This window comes from Cucurbita pepo, chromosome LG06 (genome assembly GCF_002806865.2).
Source record: "Cucurbita pepo subsp. pepo cultivar mu-cu-16 chromosome LG06, ASM280686v2, whole genome shotgun sequence".
Classification (NCBI taxonomy): Eukaryota; Viridiplantae; Streptophyta; class Magnoliopsida; order Cucurbitales; family Cucurbitaceae; genus Cucurbita; species Cucurbita pepo.
The window spans coordinates 5,106,623-5,129,319 of NC_036643.1; the positions used below are offsets into that span (position 1 = coordinate 5,106,623).

At 36.8% G+C, this 22,697-nt stretch overlaps 3 protein-coding genes across 7 annotated transcripts; 2 read left to right on the forward strand and 1 right to left on the reverse strand.

The window, feature by feature from the left end:
• Nucleotides 1–6,225: 6,225 nt before the first annotated feature.
• Nucleotides 6,226–7,330, forward strand: LOC111797012 (serine acetyltransferase 1, chloroplastic-like). Its single transcript, XM_023679855.1, has one exon. The coding sequence runs from the start codon at nucleotides 6,340–6,342 to the stop codon at nucleotides 7,315–7,317; it is 978 nt and encodes a 325-aa protein (XP_023535623.1). The 5' UTR covers nucleotides 6,226–6,339; the 3' UTR covers nucleotides 7,318–7,330.
• A 3,273-nt stretch (nucleotides 7,331–10,603) lies between these two features.
• On the forward strand, nucleotides 10,604–18,075 carry LOC111797011 (ABC transporter C family member 3-like). Its single transcript, XM_023679853.1, has 10 exons — nucleotides 10,604–13,812; nucleotides 14,471–14,557; nucleotides 14,640–15,284; nucleotides 15,373–15,537; nucleotides 16,162–16,456; nucleotides 16,546–16,760; nucleotides 16,847–17,152; nucleotides 17,237–17,300; nucleotides 17,379–17,618; nucleotides 17,699–18,075. The coding sequence occupies exons 1-10, from the start codon at nucleotides 11,425–11,427 to the stop codon at nucleotides 17,800–17,802; spliced, it is 4,509 nt and encodes a 1,502-aa protein (XP_023535621.1). The 5' UTR covers nucleotides 10,604–11,424; the 3' UTR covers nucleotides 17,803–18,075.
• Nucleotides 14,677–21,495, reverse strand: LOC111797013 (2Fe-2S ferredoxin-like). 5 transcript variants are annotated; one of them, XR_002815466.1, is made up of 9 exons: nucleotides 21,193–21,491; nucleotides 20,834–20,899; nucleotides 20,154–20,221; nucleotides 19,833–19,942; nucleotides 19,131–19,237; nucleotides 18,927–18,976; nucleotides 18,758–18,840; nucleotides 18,407–18,612; nucleotides 14,677–14,781 (listed from the first exon to the last, which is right to left on the reverse strand). XR_002815466.1 is itself a non-coding variant. In XM_023679858.1 (9 exons), the coding sequence occupies exons 3-9, from the start codon at nucleotides 20,889–20,891 to the stop codon at nucleotides 18,498–18,500; spliced, it is 591 nt and encodes a 196-aa protein (XP_023535626.1). In that variant the 5' UTR covers nucleotides 20,892–20,899; nucleotides 21,144–21,192; nucleotides 21,274–21,492; the 3' UTR covers nucleotides 18,260–18,497. The 5 variants fall into 5 exon arrangements, 4 of the variants coding, with proteins under 4 accessions (XP_023535626.1, XP_023535625.1, XP_023535624.1 ...); XM_023679858.1 differs by lacking the exon at nucleotides 14,677–14,781 and adding an exon at nucleotides 21,144–21,192 and having other exon boundaries at nucleotides 18,260–18,612; nucleotides 21,274–21,492; XM_023679857.1 differs by lacking the exon at nucleotides 14,677–14,781 and having other exon boundaries at nucleotides 18,260–18,612; nucleotides 20,834–20,902; nucleotides 21,193–21,492.
• Nucleotides 21,496–22,697: the final 1,202 nt, after the last annotated feature.

A 22,697-nucleotide genomic window follows, 5' to 3' on the forward strand; every position in this document is an offset into this window, starting at 1 on the left:
TCTAAGTCAATATTTAATCAAAATGGTATCGAGTTAAGCAAGGGTCGTGTCACATACCTAATTCATTACATTAGTAGGATTAGTCTCTCTATTTATATGTTTTCCTTGGTGACGTGTGTGACAAAAACCGTATAATGAGTTAATTGTGAAATTAAAAAGAGGTAAGACGTGTGCTTCCACTTGGTTAAATATCAATAATTATATTTAAATGACTTAATTTGATCAAGATAAGCTTACTTGATTAAATGGCTAGGATGATGACATGTGGCAGCATTTGAAGTTGTCAGTCTTTTAAATTTAATTCATAATAATTGGTTGCAAATATAATTTTATTATTGATTTATAAATAATATGTGGCAATTTGTGGTTGACTTTTTAATTTTTAATTTTATTTTTTTATTATAAAACTAATTTCTTTTAAAATTTTAAAATTTTAAAATGGAATGAGTTACTAATAAACTTATTTTTTTAGTAATAAAGAATAAAACCAGTTTTATTTATTTATTTTTTTCTGTTATTTTTAAAATGTGCCCGCTAATTTAGGGAATAGTCATGAATTTATAATCAAGGAACACTATCTTATGCCGAGAAGCCTGAAGCAAAGCCACGAGAGGTTATGTTCGTGAACCCAACCCAACCCTAATTTTTTGGGCTGGGTTTGTTCGGGTCATTCATTCAAATTTTCGTATATAATAAAACTAAAATATTTATTTATTCATTTTCAAACATTTAATTAAACTTTTCGACTTAAATAAGTTCATAACTCAACTCAAATTGATTTGGGTTGATAGAATTTTTCGAGTTATCGAGTTTTTTTAAATACCCGAGTTAACGCATTATCTTATCCACCATTTTAGAAACAAACAATAAAACTAACAAAAAAAAATATTTTTTTAAATATACACGAGCGTAAAAATATTATTTTTAAAATATACACGAGCGTCCATATCATTTTAATTTGCGATCATTAAAAATACTAATTGATTTTATTATTTTTTTTTTATAACATATTGGCATAATAAACTAAAATTAAAAAATAAAAAAATAAAAAAATAAAATAGAAAATATTGAAATTTTATTTTATTTTTAAAAATTAATATTTTGAAGAGGAGAACGAGTACGAAATTGATTTGGAAACCTAAACCACACGTAATTAGTTACGTAGTGAAAAGTCCAAATAGTCCTTTTTAAAAACTTTATTTATTTATTTATTTATTCATTATTATTGAGATAGAATCTTTAATAATTAAAAGAGCCTCACAAAACAAATTTAGTTACGTCACCACTCGCGTCACAGCGCCACCATTGACTGTTACTTTATCATTGCCCGAAAAGGTCAGTGTTTGTCACTTTATCATCATGCCTTTTTTACCGGGAAAAAAAATATTTTATATTAAATTATTTAACTTTCAAAATTAAAATTTTATTCTCAAAATATTTATTTTTTTTTAAAATTTACTAAACATAAAATTTAAATTAAAAAATATCATTAATAATAAAGTAAAATTAAAAAAAAAATTATTATCATACAAATTTCATTATATTAAAAATTAATTTATAATTATTTTTTTTAAGTTTAAAATATTTTTTAAACAAAATGTCCCGACTAAAATTAATATTAAAAATATTTTTATTATTTTTTTAAAAGAAATTAAGTGATATTTTTCAACCAAATACAATATTTTATAGGACGTTAAGTGAATATTTTATTAGGTAGGACGTTAAGTGAATATAATATTTTATTTTTTTTGGAACGGGGTTGTCATATCGAACTCCTTTTACTTCCTCGATGTTCAATCATTAGACCACATGTTTAGGTCAACGTAGCTTTTTACTAATCTGTGCAATCTCACACGTAAAGAAGTCATGTTGAAAATATATGGAAAAAAAAATTGTTTTGTTGCGGGTTGTCTCAAGAGTTAGGTCCACGACCTGCTTGTAACGGACCTTATTTATCTCTTGGAAACTAGGTCACCGACGCATGTATGATATGATTGTTATGTGCAGAAATATTCATTTAAAATATTTCGTAAACTATGTCATGAAATAAAATGTTCATAATAAATTTTTTTAAAAGAACATAATGTGAAATTTAAATAAAACAATGGTGAGATCTCACATTGGTTGGAGAGGGGAATGAAACATTGTTTATAAGGGTGTGGAAACCTATCTCTAGAAGACGAGTTTTAAAAAACTTTGAGAGGAAACCTGAAAAGGAAAGCTCAAAGAGAACCATATTTGCTCGTAGTGAGCTTGGACGGTTGCAAATGATGTCCGAGCCAGATATCAGGCATTATGCCAGTGAGGATGTTGGGCCTCGAGGGGGGGGAGGACATCAAGCAGTGTGCCAATGAGGATGTTGAGCACCGAAGGTTGGTGGACATCGGGCGGTGTGCCAGCGAGGACGCTAGGCCTCGAAGGGGAATGGATTGTAAAATCCCACATCGGTTGGAGAGGGGAATGAAACATTCTTTATAAGGGTGTGGAAAACTTTCTCTAGCAGACGTGTTTTAAAAGAATCTTTATAAGGCTCTGCTAGCGGTCGGCACAACAATGCCCTAATCTAACCTAAGGGCTACAAACAACATGAATGCGTCTATCCTAGTTTTGGTCCCATGGCTCACCACAACGTCATCATCCATGCAGAGGTGCCTTACGTTTACCTCCAAACTCAAGCCACATGCTACTCTTATTTTTCAAGTAAAGGTAAGACACCTCTTCACGAATGACGACGTCGCAGTGACGATCATGAGACTGAAACTAGGGTACATGCATTCATATTGTTTGTAGCTCTTAAATTAGATCATGACATTGTTTTATTTCTTTTCTTACGTTATTCGTTCTAAAGACTTTATTATGAATATTTACATCCATATCATGAAAGTCCAAGAAGCTCCTTGATATCGAATTGAAGAACCCGAGCCATAATTACCTAAAACGTAAAGGGCACTCGAGTTAAGTGTTGGTAGCTCAGAAAGGTTAACACCCTTCTCATGATTTGAATCGACTCAATGGATAAACAAAAAAACTCCTCACACGTTAAAGGTACACAATCAATACTATCGAGCTCTATGCTTCTAATTCCATACTTAGTTAAGTATCACAACAGTCCGAGATCTTATCTTGCAGATACACCCAACTCGTACGACAAAAAATATCTCAAACCCGATCAAACGACATGCTCAATAAAAAATTTCACGAGACCATATTGAATTAATGGCCACTTATTGGAAACCAAAGGTAGCTTCCAAGATGGAAAAGGGTAAAAAGGACATTTCACAATATTTTTAGTATGGCTCTTGAATCCAAAACAATTTCAACCATTCATTGACAAATGTTTGGAAGATAGTGAATGAAGAACTTGTGGGGGAGAAATTATTTGAATTTGTGTGGCTTTCGATCAATTTTGGTTCGATTTTCGTGAGATTTCGATTTCTCGATTCATATTATTATCTCGATTTGTATCGATATGAATTGAGATCGTTCTTGACTGATACCACAAATATGACATAGTTTAAAGTTATGTCGTTCATACGTTCTTGGTTTTAGGTTTGGAGGTCACGCTCGACTATGTTTGTGGACTATAACTACAAGATTTTTAATTTAGGGACCACTCAAAATGAACGTTTAATTATTGTCAAGTCTCTTAAATTTTCATTATATATAAAAATGACCAAAATACCCTCACACTACCCCGTCCAAATATCTCCACTTTCACTTCCACTTACCTACTATTAACGATCACTACTCTCTATCAGCTGCCACTCACCCTTGTTGTCATCGCCCAGGACCACAACTGTCCACTGGAGACAACTGATCTCATTTTACCGCCACCACTGTCAACTATCGGTGGTAGTTAGTAGTCGATCATAGTGTTTTGAATATAAACATGAAATCAAATTTAAAAAAAAGGACCTTTAAACGTTTAGCTGTGAAGCCCTCTTAAATTTTCATAATATATAAAAATGACCAAAATGACCAAAATGCCCTCACATACCCCTTCAAATGTCTCTATGTTCACTTCCACGTACCTACTATTGGCAATAACTACTCCCTATTAGCTGTCACTCACCCTTGTCGTCATCGCCCATGACCATAACTGTCCATTAGATACCATTGACCTCACTCTACCGCCACCACTGTCAATTGTTGTCCGAGGTAGTCAGTAGTCAATTAAAGTGTTTTGAATATAAACTTGAGATCAAATTTGAGAAAAAGGGTTTTAGAGCGTTTAATTGTGAAGCCCTTTTAAATTATCATAATATATAAAAATGACCAAAATACCCTCACACTACCCCTTCCAAATCTCTCCACTTCACTTCCACATACCTACTATTGGCGACCGCTACTCCCTATCAGTCGCCACTCACCCATGTCGTCATCGCTCACAACCACAATCGTCCACTGAAGACTATCGGCCTCACTCTATAACCATCATTGTCAACTCTCGGTGGCAGTCTTTTAATTTTAAACGCTAAACCTAAAAAAATGTATTTTCAAAAAACAAATTTTTCTCGGACAATCCAAACAGGTCCAAAATATACTCGTTTTTTTAAAATATCGAAGTTTTAGCTATGCTCACGAAACCATATGTCATGTCCTATCTAGGAAATCAAGTACATATAATCATCAATAAGTTATGTTTATTCGGTCTTTATTTGGCCAAACTCCCAATGTCTTTACTATTTTTTGACTAACAACGTTTCGAAGTATTTCAAATAACTTCAAATTAAACCGACCTAATCGAACCTTTAAAAATTGAGTAAATTTACTACTCTTTTAGTTTAACGGTTATAGGGTAGGGATCAAATATCGATTAGGGTATGCTCGTGTTGAATATTAAAGTCGAGTCTCGTAATATTTCTTATTTTAACACGATACGTACCGCAACATATCGAAATCTAATATATTTTGAAAAAAAAAAACCATATTTTCAGTTGTAAATAGTTACCGGTAACCCTAATAATTAAAACGGTCCCGAGAATAGTTCCGACTTCTTTCTTAGGTGAATGTCTATGTCTACTACTTTAGAAAGATAGAGATATCACCTTTCTTTTGAGTGTGAGAGAGAGATTGAGTATTTGACTATAAAACCGTCTTATTCACACGTTTTTTTCAATAACTTAGGTCACGAACATTCAAAATTTACAGATTTCAATTCAACTGTTTGATTTTTTTGGTCGATAATATATATATAAACTAGTCGAATTATGTTCGATTTGACAGTATTTTAATTTTTTATTTTGTTGTAAAATAACCGAGGCATAAAAATTTGAACTCTAACCTAAAAAATGAGTACACGTCAAGTACTCTATTATAATCTAAATTAAAAAAGTCACGTATTTAATATAGTTTTATAAGTTCGAGACTACGTTTGTTATTTGACCTATATTTAAATAATTTAAATTATTACAAAATAATTTATATTATTAATAAAATAGTTTAATCCAATAAAAAAAATCACCTATTTTTTGGGCGATTAGATTATATTTAAATAATTATCATTTATTATTATTTTTAAAAAATATAGTTATTTTAAAATTTTCATTTTTTTAATATAATCTTTATTAAAAAAAATTAATATATATATATATATATATAGAGTTAATTAAGTACAAAAAGAAAAGAAAAGAGAGANACCGATATAATTTTTAAACATTTAAATTTTAATATTATTCCTTAACCATTAAAAAAAATTAGTTACATTTTAGTTCCAGTGCGTCTCAAAATTAACTAATTTTTTTTATAACCTCTATATATATATATATATATATATATATATATATATATATATATTTATATTAAGGGGACGGGGACGGGGACGGGGACGATCCCGCTCCATTTATCTATCTATTCGTATCTAAACTGATAATGTACATCTCTAGTTCAAATTGAATTCGATAAACTTTCATAAATAATCAGATGAATTTTAACTGATTCTAACGTTTTCGAACTGATGAATTTTAACTGATTCTAACGTTGTGGAACGGATGAAACCGAAATTTAATTAATAGCAAACTCTAAAAAAATGTTGGACATTATAAATTTATACAATTTCAATCATAAAAATTCAAAATTTAATATATATATTTATTTATTTATTTTTAATTTCCTTTGATTTTTTCTTCATTGACCTTCTTCTCTCCCACTTCCTTAAGCCATCATTATCCATTCAAACCTCATTTTCTTCCCCAATTTCACTTTCCGGGAAAATTTGGAGATTTTCCCAAGAAAATTTCCACTTACCCAATATAAATACCCCTCTCTCGCCTCCATATCTCCTCCATCCCCACTCCCTTTCGCCGCCGTCTCTGTTTCCCCCACCTTCATCCTCCTCCCATGGCGGCTTGCCTCCCACTCTCCGGCGACCCACCTTCCGACCCACATCACAAAATGGTCAAATTCTGCCGACCCACCTTCTCCGATCATCTTTCTTCCATACCCATTTCCCCAAATCCACACAAAATCCAAGATTCTCCTCCGTCGCCGCCGCCCTCTTCCGATTCCGATCTCTGGTTCAAAATCCGGGAAGAAGCTCGCTCCGATGTGGAAGATGAACCCATTTTATCGAACTATTACTTCAGTTCGATTCTCTCCCATAGCTCTATGGATCGAGCGCTAGCGAACCATCTCTCGATTAAGCTCTGTAGTTCGAGCCTCCCGATTACGACTCTGTTCGAGCTGTTCTTGGACGTTTTGAGAGACGACGGCGGCGAGATTTTGCGATGTGGGGTTAGGGATTTGAGGGCGGTGAAGGAAAGAGACCCGGCTTGTATTAGTTATGTGCAATGTTTTCTGAATTACAAAGGGTTTTTAGCGGTTCAATCGCATCGAATCGCTCATAAACTTTGGTCCGACGGGAGGAAAGCTTTGGCGATGATAATTCAAAACAGAGTATCTGAAACTTTCGCCGTTGATATCCATCCCGGCGCCGTGATTGGATGTGGGATTCTTCTTGACCATGCTACCGGCGTCGTCGTCGGCGAGACGGCGGTCATCGGAAACGATGTCTCGATTCTTCACCATGTGACTTTAGGCGGTACCGGGAAGGATTCCGGCGACCGGCACCCGAAGATTGGAAATGGGGTTTTGATCGGCGCCGGAACTTGCATTTTGGGTAATATTAAGATCGGTGATAGAGCGAAGATTGGAGCTGGGTCGGTGGTTTTGAAGGATGTGCCGCCGCGGACGACGGCTGTCGGGAATCCGGCGAGGCTGGTCGGCGGGAAGTCGAATCCGATTAAGTTGGATAAGACGCCAAGTTTCACTATGGATCATATCTCTCATATAAACGAGTGGTCTGATTATGTTATATAGATTTTTTTTTTTTTTTTTTTTTTTTTTTTTTTTTTTTTTTTTTTTTTTTTTTTTTTTTNCGGCCATTGAATTGACTGTTGAAGCTCAAGCTGATGTAATAATGGCGAATATATATATAAATAAATATATATATAGAGTTGTCTCTTTTAATGTCCTTTGTGTTTTGGATTTGTAAACGCGTATAAAAGAATGGTAAGTTTCTCGGGACGACAATAGGTCGGTGTTGAAATGTGTTTTTTAACTTAAGATTGTGATGTTTGCAAGCGGGAAAGAAAATGTGAGGTTAATAAGAAAACACGTGTAGGATGTTTTTTAAGTTGAGTATTTGTTCGAGAAGTAATTTTGGGAGGGTTGAATCAGAACGTTAGGACAATTCATGTTCTACCCTGGTAGTCCTAGGGGTAAACAATGGATACTAGACGTTGTGTGTCACAGTCATGCTCGTTCAGGGCATGTTGCTCATAGTCACGTGCTCATGACAAGGCAAACCCTTTATGTATTTACATGTTGTAATGTTTTTTTTTTTTTTTTTCTGTATTTTTGTATTTTTGTAAGGAGTATGATGTTTCAAAAAAATCATGTGTTGGCGTGTCAGACATGAAGGCGAAAACATGTCAGACATGGAGGCGAAAACATGAAATGACTCAAAATGTATTATAGGGGATATGACTAGTTGTCAACCTTCCTGCCGAATAGTTATATGCAGTAAGTCGTTATTGTTGACTTTTGCTTACATTTTCATATAACACCAGCTTTCAAAACTCTCTTTCGAAATCTCTCGGCCCATGTTTTCTAAAACTTTCTTCCTGAACCGGGGTCAGAGGCTCGAGCATACGTCGCTTGGCCGTAGGCGACGCAAGAACAAATAGGTTTAACTCACTTATTGCTGGGAAGTGAGTGCCGCACAATCGCAAGTCTGCTACCATCAAAGTGTGATTGTGACACTATGTGTATCGACTCATGCAGTGTTGCTAATCTGTTAGTGTCGTGCTTGGGGAGTACGTTCGCAAGAATAAAACTCAAAGAAATTGATGGGGGCCCACACAAGCGATGGAGTACACGAAAGCACTTTTTACTTGATTATAGATTCTAATCGTAATTAGAGATGTCTATAGGGTGGAACGGGGACGTGGGAAGACCTCTTCTGTCTATTCCCATCTCCACGAAATTTTCCGTTTATTTTCTCACATATCGGGACAGAATTTTCGAACGTTTTTTCTATATTATATATATTTATTTATTTAAAAAAATGTTCATTTCAAAAGAAAATTTAATAATTAATTTTTTATTTTCTAATAAATTTATATTAAAAAAATATAAAACATTCTAATAAATCAAATAATATTCTACCCGTATAAAATTCACCATGATTTCTAAAAATTAAAATTTGAATATTACGAGGCAGAACGGAGTAGGGATTTGGGCGAGCTCGAGGGTAAAGACAGAGAATATAATCTTTGTCTCCGGCTTCGTTTAGCTAATAGAGAGAAATCACTATTAACAATGTTTAGAGATCGTCCCATTAACATAATTCTACCAGAATAATTCGAAAAGTTTAAAAAATTTCTCGAGCACGGTATTTTCTTTGTGGTCTTACGAAATATTCGACTTAAAAGAGACATGAACATTCCGATGCTAAGGGCTCTTGGGACGAGGTGTAGCTAAGTTCAGGTCTCTTTATTATTATTGTATCTCAAAATTATACCGAGTCTAACGAGCGAAACCTAATTTTAAAAATTATGATTTGCACGTAATTATCAATTTGGGCCTCAATTCAATGTATGATTTTAGAAGAGCCCAACTCAAGATTGCTCATGAAAAAGCTATTTATTCATTTTATAAGAGCTCACAAGGGTTCGAGAGGGTTACAAATGGTATCAGAGCTAGACACGAGACGGTTTACCAACAAGGACGTTTGAGTCCCAAAGAGGTGGATAACGAAACATTTCTTATAAGCGTGTGAAAACCTCTCCCTTATAGACGCATTTTAAAACCGTGAAGCTGAAGACAATACGTAACGAACGAGTTGAGCTATTATATATTTATTTTAAAAACATAATTAAAATTAATAACTAAATTTCATTTTCTATTATGAAAAATCACGATATTCTTTCTTTTTAATGATTGGAGAACAAATAATTTAAATAAAACAATATAAATCTAATATCGTACGTACATTAAATACTTTTAAACTTAATAATATGTTCGGGTTAGTTCGATTCAACCCAAGCTAATTTTAAGTGAACTCGTACAACAATAATAGTTAACTAATCACAACAGTTTTCATTTATTTAAACCAAACTCATCTCGAACATAACTTAACCTAAATTATTATGGTAGGATTAAATTGATCGAGTTTTTCAAATTATCAAGAACAATTTAGCGTTTGAAACAAGTTTTCAAATTATATATATATATATATATATATATATATATATATATATATATAAAAAATAATTTAGGCATATTTGTAATTAGATTAAGAAAATACATATCTATAAAAAATAATAATAATAATTAAGAAAATTACACACTTAAATCCTTAAATGGAAAATTCCTCAATATAAGGAAAATATATTTAAAGTTAACTCACCTTTTCTATAAATAAAACTTTATATTTAATAGGCTAAAACTCCATATATATTTATTTTATTACTGTACTTTTAATAAATTTTAAATTTAATTGTTGAAAATAATTATTAAAAAAAAATTATGTGAATATATTTTAAAATTTTTATAATGAATTAAATTTTTATGTATAATTAGATCGAAGAACCATTTAAAAAATAAAATAAAATAAAAATTTATGTGCAGAATCTAATCTCTGAGCTCTACCCTGATTCCTACAAAAATAAATGGAGAATTTGGGTGGGGATAGTAATGATGAAAGTTTCTCTGTTCCTGCCTCGGGGCAATGATGCAGCTAGTGAAGTTCTAATCGAGACACGTTTTAAAAATCGTGAGGTTGATGATGATATGTAATGAGCTAGAGCGGACAATATCTACTAGTGATGAGCTTGGTCGGTTACAAATTGTATAAGAGTCCGTCACTGGGTGGAGTAAGGCTAGACATTTTTTTTTATAGTAGATGCATTTTAAAACTTTGAGTAAAAGTACTGAAGGGAAGCCCTGAATACGACAATATCTACTAGCGTTGCACTTGAGCGATTAGAAAGTGTGGGCATACAAAAAAAAAAAAAAAAAAAAAAAAAAAAAAAAAAAAAAAAAAANTTGGAATTAAATTATTTTAAAGGAAGAATTAAGAAAATTAGATTGATATTAATATTGAAAAGGAAAACAGCTCAATATCGTTCGTGGAGGAAATGAAGGGAGACATAAAAAACGAATCACGATGGCCCGTCGTTCTTCAACTTCGAGGCAGCTCTCAGGCATCAACGCCCAATGCCCAATCTCTTTGGAATCTGCTTTGAAAATTCAAGTTTACTTCATCAATCATCATCATTCAACCCCATAAATGGGTTCCTTGAGCGTCAGTTTTGACTTATAGTGCACTCTCACTGTCTCGTCGTGGAATCTCCCCAAATTCCAACGAAAGGTAATCCTTATTGGTTGAAGAGTCCAACATTTTCCAGGAAGAATCTTAGATGGGTCTGGTTAGTTTTTGCATTATAATCGCTCTTGTTCTTGATTTTCTATAACCCACCTGCCGATTGTAGTAGCAGCACACACCATTGAATGTTGTTTTATGATGCTCTGAATCACTGTTGTGTTTGGAAAATCTGGATAGAACTTAGGCTTGGAAGAACGAAGAAACAAATGATTATAGGATGGAGCCATCTTCGTCGCTCTACGTTGTCTCTGTCTCTTTCTAATTCGTCATCCGATCATTGCCTAGAAAGTAGAAAGTGAATACCCCTTTTGTTTTTTAATCGGGGTTTTCCCTCTTTGGCTTTTTGTCGATACTTTCAACCCCTGATTCTTGCGCATCACGCTGCATCCTTGTCCAAAGGAAGTAACGTATGACTCTATCTCTGTTTCTTATGGATATATAGAACTATAGAAGTTGAGGATTCTCTTCGTTCTTCACTTGGATTGAGCTATACCTAGCTGTTGTATAGCACACCCATCATTCAAGCTTTTTGAATCATGGGTTTCTTAGCTAACTTGTTCTTTCATGACCCTTCTTCTTCCTCTATGAGCTCTGCTGCTCACTTTCTCCTTGAACCCATTTTAGCTCATGGCTTGTCTGGTTTGGCTCACTTGGTTTTGTTGCTTGTTCTTTTCGTCTCATGGGTTTGCTTTAAGTTGAAGGCAGGCTATGGGGGATGTCAAAGAGAGACGAGGTGTTTGTACCTTAAGGGAATGTTCATATGCTGCCTCGTTGTTTCTGTTTTCAACCTTGTTTTGTTTTCTCTTGGCTGCTTTTACTGGTATAGAAATGGATGGTCTGATGAAAATATGGTGACCCTTTTGGATTTTGGGTTGAAAGCACTTGCATGGAGCAGGGTTTCCTTTTGTTTACATTCTCATGTTTCCAAAACTGGAAAGGCAAAGGTTGCTAGTCATTTGAGAGTCTGGTGGGTTTCTTACTTAGCTGTTTCTTGCTACTGCCTTGCTGTGGACTCTGTTCTTTATGGACAAACTCATTTCTTGTCCATTAGATACTTGGTTTCTGATGTTTTGTCGGTTGTCTCTGGTTTGTTGATCATATATGTTGGGTTCTTTGGGAAGAGTGTGAGTGAACAAGACCCTCTTGAGGAACACCTTTTAAATGGTGAAACTACTCTCAGTAATGGCAGCGTCGATGGCATCGTCGAGCCGAAGAACTTGAAAGGAGATGAAACTGTGACCCCTTATGAGACTGCTGGAATTTTCAGTATTCTTTCATTCTCTTGGATGGGTTCTTTGATTGCAGCTGGAAATAAAAAGGCATTAGACCTTGAGGATATTCCTCAACTTGCAAGCCGTGATGCTGTTTCTCGGACCTTTCATATTCTCAGAAACAAGCTTGAGTTGGAGTGTGGAACAGTTAACAGAGTCACCACTTTTTCTATGGTTAAGGGTTTACTCTACTCAGCTTGGAAAGAAATAGCCTTAACTGCTGCTCTTGCATTCATTTATGCATTGGCCACTTATGTTGGCCCCTATCTTATAGACACTTTTGTTCAATATCTCAACGGTCAGCGAGATTTCGAAAGTGAGGGCTATGTTTTGGTCTGTGTTTTTTTCGTAGCGAAACTCGTGGAGTGTCTTGCAAAGAGGAATTGGTTCTTTAGGGTACAACAAGTCGGAATAAGGATTCGAGCAGCATTGGTTGCAATGATCTACAACAAGGGTCTGACTCTTTCTTGCCAGTCGAGGCAACAGCATACAAGTGGAGAGATCATCAACTTCATGACCGTAGATGCCGAGCGGGTCGTTGATTTCAGTTGGTATATACATGATGTTTGGCTGGTGGTTTTGCAAGTTGGATTGGCCTTGTTGGTTTTGTATAAGAAACTTGGTCTTGCTTCCATTTCAGCTTTTGTTGCAACTATAGCTGTTATGTTGATAAATATCCCATTGGGAAAGTTGCAGGAGAAGTTTCAGGACAAGATAATGGAGTCAAAAGACAAAAGGATGAAGGCTACATCTGAAATCTTGAGAAATATGAGGATTCTTAAGCTTCAGGGATGGGAGATGAAGTTCCTATCTAAGATATCCGAACTTCGGAACATCGAGGCAGGATGGTTAAAGAAGTTCCTTTATACATTGTCAGCTACGACGTTTGTCTTTTGGGGTGCACCAACGTTTGTGTCTGTGGTAACTTTTGGGACATGTACGCTTGTGGGGATCCCATTAGATTCTGGCAAAGTATTATCCGCGCTTGCAACGTTTAGGATTCTTCAAGAACCAATCTACGGTCTTCCTGACACGATCTCAATGGTTGTTCAAACGAAAGTTTCGCTTGATAGAATAGTGTCGTTCCTTCGTCTGGACGACTTGCAGTCTGATATTATAGAGAGGCTTCCAAGGGGGAGTTCTACTACAGCTGTTGAGATTATCAATGGGAACTTTTCTTGGGATGATTCGAGTTCGAAGAACCCGACGTTGCAAGATATCAATGTCAAAGTGGAACTTGGCATGAGAGTAGCTGTTTGTGGTACGGTTGGGTCAGGCAAGTCCAGCTTGCTATCTTGCATCCTGGGAGAGGTACCTAAACTATCAGGGAACCTGAGGGTGTGTGGTGGTAAGGCTTATGTAGCTCAGTCGCCATGGATACAGAGTGGAAAGATTGAGGAGAACATACTTTTTAGCAAAGAAATGGACAGAGAAAGGTACAAAAGAGTTCTTGAAGCATGTTGTCTAGAAAAGGACCTTGAAATCCTTGCATTCGGCGACCAGACGGTAATAGGAGAAAGAGGAATCAATTTAAGTGGTGGACAGAAGCAAAGAATTCAAATTGCTCGAGCCTTATACCAAGATGCTGATATTTACTTGTTTGATGATCCCTTCAGTGCAGTTGATGCTCATACTGGTTCTCATCTCTTCAAGGTAATTATTTTTTCCTAGTTATGTTTAGGACTTTGGTCACGTGCGAATTTACATGTAACTGTCCAAACCCACTACTAGCCGATGTTGTCCTCTTTGGGCTTCCCTTCAAGGTTTTTAAAACATGTCTACTAGGAGAGATTTTTACACCCTTATAAAGAATGTTCGTCCCCCTCTCCAACCGATGTAGGATCTCACAATCCACCCTCCTTCGGGGCCCAGCGTCCTTGTTGGCACTCGTTCCCCTCTCCAATCGAGGTGGGATCTCACAATCCACCCCCCTCAGGGCTTAGTGTCCTCGCTTGCACTCGTTCCCCTCTCCAATGGATGTGGGATCTCACAATCCACCCCCCTTCGGGGCTCAGTGTCCTCGCTAGCACTCGCTCCCCTCTCCAATCGATGTGGGATCTCACAATCCACTCCCCTTCGGGGCCCAACGTCCTCGTTGGCACACCGTTCGGTGTCTGACTCTAATACCATTTGTAACAGCCCAAGCCCATCGCTAGTTGATATTATCCTCTTTGGGCTTTCCCTCAAGGTTTTTAAAATGCGTCTGCTAGGGAGAGATTTCCACACCCTTATAAAGAAAGAATGTTTCGCAACCCTCTCCCACCGATATGGGTCTCACATAACAATAATCCTGCTTGAATTATCCTGACAGGAATGTCTCCTTGGTGTTCTGAATTCAAAAACAGTCATTTATGTCACTCATCAAGTAGAATTTTTACCAGCAGCAGATCTTATCTTGGTAAGTAGAGGACTTCTATCTCTGTTTTTAGTCATGCTCCTTGTTCTTTTACATCTGAACTTAGGAGATCCTTTACTATCAGGTCATGAAAGATGGAAAAATTGTTCAAGCTGGAAAGTACGATGAAATTCTTCGTTCTGGAACCGACTTTATGACACTTGTTGGCGCACACGAGGAAGCATTATCCACCATTAATTCTGTGGAAGGAGATGCTTCTGGAAAATCTGCAAGCAAAGAAGATGGGTCTATGAGTACTACTAATGGCATTACATATGAGGAAGATAAAACAGATATACAAGATGGGAAGGGAGTTGATGAAACTAAGTCAAAAGGGCAGCTTGTACAAGAAGAAGAAAGAGAGAAAGGAAAAGTTGGATTTTCAGTGTACTGGAAATATACCAAGTATGCTTATGGTGGAGCTCTTGTGCCTATTATATTGCTTGCTCAGGTTCTCTTTCAGATTCTCCAAATTGGAAGTAATTACTGGATGGCATGGGCTACTCCTGTTTCAGATGATATGGAGCCTCCTGTTTCGACCTCTCGATTGATTATCGTCTATGTTGCTTTGGCCATTGGAAGCTCTTTGTGTGTCTTCTTGAGATCAGCCCTTCTTGTGACGGCTGGTTTTAAAGCAGCAACTGAACTCTTCGTTAAAATGCACACGAGCATCTTTCGGGCTCCCATGTCGTTCTTCGATTCTACTCCGAGTGGAAGAATTCTCAATAGAGTGAGTGAATTTATATTCATGGATGCTCTTGAACTAGTCACTTGAAACCTGTAATCATAATTTGTATATACTGTTCTTTTGTTTACAGGCCTCCACAGACCAAAGTGCCATTGATATGGATATACCATTTCGAGTTGGGGCCTTCTGCTTCAGTCTGATTCAAATCCTAGGAACCATTGCAGTAATGTCTCAAGTTGCATGGCAGGTTTTCATTATCTTTATCCCTGTGATGGCTTTATGCATCTGGTATGAGGTATGCCTTCTGATCTTGTGGTTTGTCATGATCTTGTGGTTTGTCATGCTAGGAAAGTTATAACGCCCACCGCTAGCAGATATTGTCCTCTTTGAGATTTCCCTTTCGGGCTTCTCCTCAAATTTTTTAAAACACTAGGGAGAGGCTTCCACACCCTTATAAAAAATGATTCATTCTCCTCCCCACCCGATGTGAAATCTCACAATCCACCCCCTTCGGGTCCCAGCATCCTCACTCAAACTCGTTCCTTTCACCAATCGATGTGGGACCCCCAATCTACTCCCCTTCGGGGCCAGCGTCCTTGTTGGCACACTGCCTCGTGTCCACCCCCTTCGGGTGCTCTCAGTCTCCTTGCTGGCACATCGTCCGATGTCTAGCTCTGATACCATTTGTAACGTCTCAAGCCCACCGCTAGCAGATATTGTCCTTTTTGGGCTTTCCCTTTCGGACTTCCCCTCAAGGTTTTTAAAACGTGTATGCTAGGGAGAGGTTTCCATACCTTTATAAAGAATGCTTCATTCTCCTCCCCAACCGACGTGGGATCTCGTAGTTACATAATCTGAAAACAAAAATCTTTAGAGCTTCTGCTGTGCAGCTACCTAACATTGAGCTTTTGTTATGCAGCAATATTATATTCCATCAGCACGAGAGCTATCCCGGTTGATTGGAGTATGCAAAGCTCCAGGGATTCAACTTTTCTCCGAAACGATTTCTGGATCAACAACTATTAGAAGCTTTGATCAAGAGTCAAGATTCCAGGACACCAATATGAAACTGACAGATGCATACTCTCGACCCAAGTTCCACACAGCTGCAGCAATGGAATGGCTCTGCTTCCGTCTCGATTTATTGTCTTCAATCACATTCGCCTCGTCTTTGATTTTCTTGGTATCTATCCCTGTGGGAGTCATTGATCCAGGTACAATTTTCAAGCTGTTCTATCTTCAAACAATGATCTTGTAGTTCTTTTTTCCAACTGCCTAATTTATTTTACTCTCTACACTGAAGGCATTGCTGGCTTGTGTGTAACCTATGGACTTAACCTCAATATGTTGCAAGCTTCGCTAATATGGAACCTTTGCAATATGGAGAACAAAATTATATCAGTGGAGAGAATATTTCAATATACTTCAATCCCTAGTGAGCCACCTCTAGTTATCGAGGAAAACCGACCGGATAGTAGCTGGCCAGCGTTCGGAGAAGTTGAACTTCACAACCTGCAGGTACTTCAAATTCTTTTTGTATCCTTTGATACCAACAGCTCCCAAATCTGATACCTGTGATTCTGTCCTGAACTTTTATCATGTAGGTTCGCTATGCACCTCAGCTACCTCTTGTGTTGCAAGGTATTACATGCACTTTTCCAGGAGGAAAGAAAACAGGCATTGTTGGGAGAACAGGAAGTGGCAAATCAACTCTAATACAGACACTTTTTCGGATAGTCGATCCCGTAGCAGGTCATATTGTGATAGATAACGTCAACATAACAACGATAGGACTTCATGATTTGCGGTCAAAACTCAGTATCATCCCTCAGGATCCTACTATGTTTGAAGGCACTGTGCGGAGCAATCTCGATCCTCTTGAAGAATATGCAGATGAAGACATTTGGGAGGTAACACGGTTTCCTCTTCTAATCATTCCCTAGAAATAAGTCTACCTTGTTTTGTTTTGTTCAAGCATTTCATTGATGCATCAGGCACTGGATAAATGCCTACTTGGAGATGAAGTGAGAAAAAAGGAAGGAAAGCTGGATTCAGCAGGTACGTTTCTGGATGTTCTGGTAAAGGTTTCAATGAAGTGAAGTTCTTCAAACTTGTTCATTTGTGAATACAATGCAGTTAGTGAGAATGGAGAGAATTGGAGCATGGGTCAGAGGCAGCTAGTTTGCCTTGGTCGAGTGCTACTCAAGAAGAGTAAGGTGTTGGTCCTTGATGAAGCTACTGCGTCGGTCGATACAGCTACGGATAACTTGATTCAACAGACTCTACGACAACATTTTTCCGACTGTACTGTCATTACCATTGCACATCGAATAACCTCAGTCCTTGACAGTGACATGGTCTTGCTTCTAAGTCACGGTTCGTATCAATGCGCATACAGTCCACTAAACTATATAACTTGTCCATCCATAACTTGACTTTCATTACTCATCATGTAGGACTCATTGAGGAGTATGACACCCCCACAAGATTGCTAGAAGATAAATCATCCTCGTTTTCTCAACTAGTCGCAGAGTACACGCAAAGATCGGGTTCTCAATGAAAGACATGGCAGATGATAGGATCGTTAATGGACCCTTTTATTACATCTGCCTCTACCAAATTTTAGAACTTGCTATACGTTTAACCACATAAAAATCTCAGGTTCTCAGTCCAGCTCTTCTTGATTAGCTGTTATTAGTATCACTAGCTGTTTATGTGTAAATTTACTAAGACTTGTGATGGCTACAAAGAACTAGTGTATCGTTTCCCTAAAGATGAATGAGCCATTTTGATTTAGATTGATACTAAGTAATATAGCATGGATATATTGGGCTAACGTGTTCATATCCGACCGATGAGCCACATATAACTCAATGGTTAAGATATCTCTATCTTCCTAATGGATCAAATAAGCCCCTAGGCCATTCCCACCCAAAAAGAGAGTGGAAAAGAGGAACTAATCAAAAGAAATTGCATGTACCAAGAAGAAAATGTATAGATAAAGGATAGGCAAGAACTTTCAAACAAATTATTGATCTATAATCAGAGCTTAATCAAAAAATTTGAACCTTTTCTTTTATGGAATTTGATCATGACATATCAGCTACGTTTTCAAACGAATAGAAGGTAGATTTAAGCAATTCTATAAACAGTTTCCAACATACTTGGAACCATGAGAGCAGAAGTAAATTAGATCGTGAGGCAAAACTGGTAGGTTGAACATTGTTTGATCCTCCTCTTATAGTGGCGAAATGGTTAGTGAGGCTTTGGAGTAAAGCCATCAACAGCAAAATTCCTGGTGGCCGCAGGAATGGCTAAACGTATTCCATCAAGTTCAGGTTTTGCAATAACTTGACATCCCAAACGAGACCTGCAGTATCCCAACAAAGTTAATACCAACACAAACAGATTATAATATCATTTGATCTATGAAGTATGATTCAATAAATGGTGTGTACTCAGAAGATCAAAGGAAATATAGACATAAATCACAAACTTATGCACAAGTAACCAACGTTTCTGTAAGTCCAAATGCCAGATCCAACATGTCGTTCTCCTCATCCAAGGGTTCTTCTAGTTTATTGTAGTAGTCCGTATCCTGTGACGTGATTTAATCAGAGTTAACACAAAATTCCAGTCTAGAATTGTACCCATACCCCCCCCCCCCCCCNAGAGAGAGCTTACCATCACAATAACATGACAAGTTGAACAAGCTAATGAACCTTCACATGCTCCTGGTTTGGGAGATAAAACAGTGTTAGTGAAGAAACAGAAACTCAAGAACCAGCATGCAATAATCTACTATGTTAAACTACGTAAAATCGATGCTTAAATCATGAGAAAAAGGAGGATGGTGCTTAAGGAAGAGGGGGGAATCAAGCTCTTTACCTTCAAGTTCTATGTCATTTAGATGAGCAGCTTCTAACATGGACATTCCAATGGGAACTTGAATTTGTTTCTCTTCTCCATCCTTAAGGACAAATGTGACAGATATCCTGCAAATCACAGTTTCTGGTAGAGAAGAATCAACAGAATAATCCAAATGCAGACCATAGCGTAGAAGCTTTTGAATGATGTTTTTACTTGAGATGTCAGTATACTAAATCATTAAAGGCCAAATAACACAATCTTTACGAGCGAAGAGGATTGTCTTCAGCTTGACATTGGTTATACGCAAGCATCCACACTGGCTCTCGAAAAAGAACTAAGAAATGCAAATGCCATAAAAATAAAAATCTAAGATGGTTCGGAATAGCCACCAATACATTTCCGTAAATCTAAAATTCAAATATATCCAGAGACACTCCATTATCAACACTATATCGGTAATAAGAGGTGTTTCGACTGGGTTATTATCCTCCCCATTTGTATATTTCATTCATCAATGAAAACTATGATTCAATCTCAAAAAATTTATTTATCAATCTAAAGGCAAAAAACTTGAACAGATATTGATGATTCAAAGCCACATGAATTATGCTTGTACCACGCACAGTACACCTACATATTGTTTAATCAGTCGGTGATAGCAATTGATGCAACCGAAGTCTTCTAGTATGCATGTAAAGTTAAAAGGCTAAAAGAACTTACGTTTCTTTTGGGTCATTCTCTTTTTTGCAGCCATCCTGAGGACCTGAGGTAGAATACAGACGTTGTTCCTGCCATTTAAAACCTTGGAGCATCTGAACTTGAGCCTGTGGCTGAAAAAAGAAAAATGGGTCCTTGCTTAGGTTGGTAATTAAGAAAATACTATTTTCCCAAAAGTTATGTTTATTTGACCATGAACTAATGTAGCTAATACTTAATTCAGACCCAGCTATCTATTGTGAACTTGAGCAACTACAATAGTTTGAATATTAAACTAAAAGACAGAAGGAGCATCTTATATCAATCCTAGAATTGTTAACTAACCAGAGGTCGCAAGTATTCGAAAAAAGGCCCCCGAATGTTACTTGCTTTAGTCACGAGGAAAAACTGCCCTGTTGGAGAAAAAAAGGAACAAATGTAATCAGAAACGACAAAGGCTACATCGCATATTACAAGAACTTTGACCCAAGAGAAAAGAAACAAATAAGCATGTCAAAAAAATGTCCAAAGGAACAAAGAGGTAAGATTAATGCTAAGAAGCACTAATACAAAGCATAGACAATGGTATTTAAAGATGAGACAAGAAGATATGAAGCTCCTCCAAAAAATCGCAAGTTCTTGGTTGCTTCATCTCTTTCATCATTGTTCTTTTGCTACTAAAGGGCGGAAAGTCTTCTTCAAGGAGTTCGCGGTCGTCTATTGTATGTCAAGAAGAATCAATGATTGGTCTTCAGAAGAATGTTTTATCCTTAAACTTTGTCTCCCTATATGGTTAGTGAACTTGCTTTCATCCTAGAAACGCACACACTCGTCTCCATATTCAATCTTAGGCTACCCACCAAAGCTACTGAAAGGACGCATAAACTCGGAAAAGGACCGATCAGAAGGTCGAAAGACCCGAATACTGACGACTTAGAACACCATCTATACATGTCTTCCAAATTGATATCCACTAACAAAACCAATAAAATACAAGTACTTAAAAATGAAGGAGAACAACATACCTATGAAGAGTTCTTTTATCATCCGAACTCCAGTTCTTGAAAGTTTAAAAAGCGACATAATAATTCCTGCTATTACAACAACATCAGCAAGTAACAAGTTACTATGTTCAGTAAAATACCATTCTTCTAATGTACCAAATTACTCCTAGCTACCAAATGCCTCAAACATCGATGAACCTAACCCCAGGCCTATAGCAATAAAAAAAACATCACGTAATTGAATATTTGACGCAATATGAAAAACAGTGGAGTTTTGCCCTCCAACATGAACATTCTTCAATCAATCAAAGCCAATACAGAGAACATGAACCTCTGAAATGCGAATAGCCGACAAAACAAACTTGGGTTTTGTTTGGTACCTGCAAAATATCAGCTGGTAGCTGAAACAGAGACTGACGACGGCTTGCAATCGATTGAAATATGAACTTCTTGGAAAATACCTCACTTTCGAGAGAGATCGCGGTGCAGTTCAGGGCCTCTACGCGGTAGAATTTCAAAATTTGCGTCGAAAATAGGACCGATTTGGAACGATCTCAAATTAAAACCTAGCTGAATCCAAAAATTAACCCAAGCAACCGAGAAATGAAAGAACATTCGACGACGGTTGGCGTGGCGGCGTGAGGTTGCAGCAGATGGAGGGTGAACGTAGGGCTTTAAGTATTTTTTTTTTCTTTTTTTCTTTTTTTGTAACATAGAAAAAGGTTTTTCAAAACAATATATTTATATAATCTCCGATCACACATTTTTAAAGCAGCGGATAATGATTGTGTGACACTTGTTCTAACCCAACGAACAAGTTAGTCATGTAAAATTCGAACTTCGTATACAATATCAGCCTATGCTCGAGCCTCAGGTCACGTTGTAAAGAAAGCAGTGTTATAAGCTAAAAACGAATAGACAACAACAACAGCCCTGATAGCATATAATTCCGGGTAGGAAGAATTCACCACTAATCACATCTCCATATAGTATATTTTGGGGCATTTTAGCCCTGCGCGGGTGTAGACATGATTTTGGTGACCGGTCATACATCCTACACAACATGAAATAATAAATGTCTATTTAAGATGAAAGCATGTAAAAGGCGTTTGGAATGAGCACACGGTCATGGACAACACGTCCTAGACAAACATGACCGTGACACTTGGCTTGTTTTACCAATTAACAATGCTCTAAAGTTTTCAAAGATGTGTGATAAATCTATAGCCGAGAAAATTTATAGGAAGGGTAGTATTAAAGAGCTTATCATAGGATCGACTTTGGTAAGTTTGCACAATATTAAGTTGAATCTCGTCTCTACTAGTGAGCTGGACGACGAAGGTTATAGTGTGGGTTTTGGTAGTTGCTCGTGCAAACTTAATCGAGGATATGAGGTGATGACATTTGCCACGAAAAATGTATATCGTACAATTACTGATTGAATGTTGTCAAACGATAAAGAGACCGTGGATGCTAGTTAAAGCTGCAAATGTTGGTTGTATAGCTACAGTTTAGCCAACGACATTAACAGTTATGTTAGATCATTCAAATCACGATCCATTTGTTCAAATACAACGGTTGGAAAGTCAGAGAACAGAAAGTGGATTTCAACGATTCCCAGGAAACCCTAATTATTAACGCTCGAATGAATCAATGAAGTTGGCTAGACAAGCAAGAAAATAAAAAGATCGAGGTAATCACTGGGGTAAAAAGTCAGGTTTCTACCTCGGTAACAAACTTGAATAGAAAATCAAATCATTTGTTGATTAAATCTCATTCACGAACAATTGTACAAGTTACAAAATGTCGAGTATTTAACACTTAACTGAAGTGAGAGTACGTTATTGCCCCTTCACGTTTGGAGGACATGTCCACATATAATTTA

What these genes read in the sequence shown, in the direction of transcription:
- LOC111797012 (XM_023679855.1), top strand. Translation starts at nt 6,340, where the DNA reads ATGGCGGCTTGCCTCCCACTCTCCGGCGACCCACCTTCCGACCCACAT.
- LOC111797011 (XM_023679853.1), top strand. Translation starts at nt 11,425, where the DNA reads ATGGGTTTCTTAGCTAACTTGTTCTTTCATGACCCTTCTTCTTCCTCT. An exon ending in TGTGGGAGTCATTGATCCAG is followed by an intron (nt 16,457 to 16,545) that starts GTACAATTTTCA and finishes TCTACACTGAAG; the next exon opens with GCATTGCTGGCTTGTGTGTA. An exon ending in TTGAACTTCACAACCTGCAG is followed by an intron (nt 16,761 to 16,846) that starts GTACTTCAAATT and finishes TTTATCATGTAG; the next exon opens with GTTCGCTATGCACCTCAGCT.
- LOC111797013 (XM_023679858.1), bottom strand. Translation starts at nt 20,891, where the DNA reads ATGTCGCTTTTTAAACTTTCAAGAACTGGAGTTCGGATGATAAAAGAA. An exon ending in AAATGACATAGAACTTGAAG is followed by an intron (nt 18,977 to 19,130) that starts GTAAAGAGCTTG and finishes CTCCCAAACCAG; the next exon opens with GAGCATGTGAAGGTTCATTA. An exon ending in GCATTTGGACTTACAGAAAC is followed by an intron (nt 18,613 to 18,757) that starts GTTGGTTACTTG and finishes GGGATACTGCAG; the next exon opens with GTCTCGTTTGGGATGTCAAG.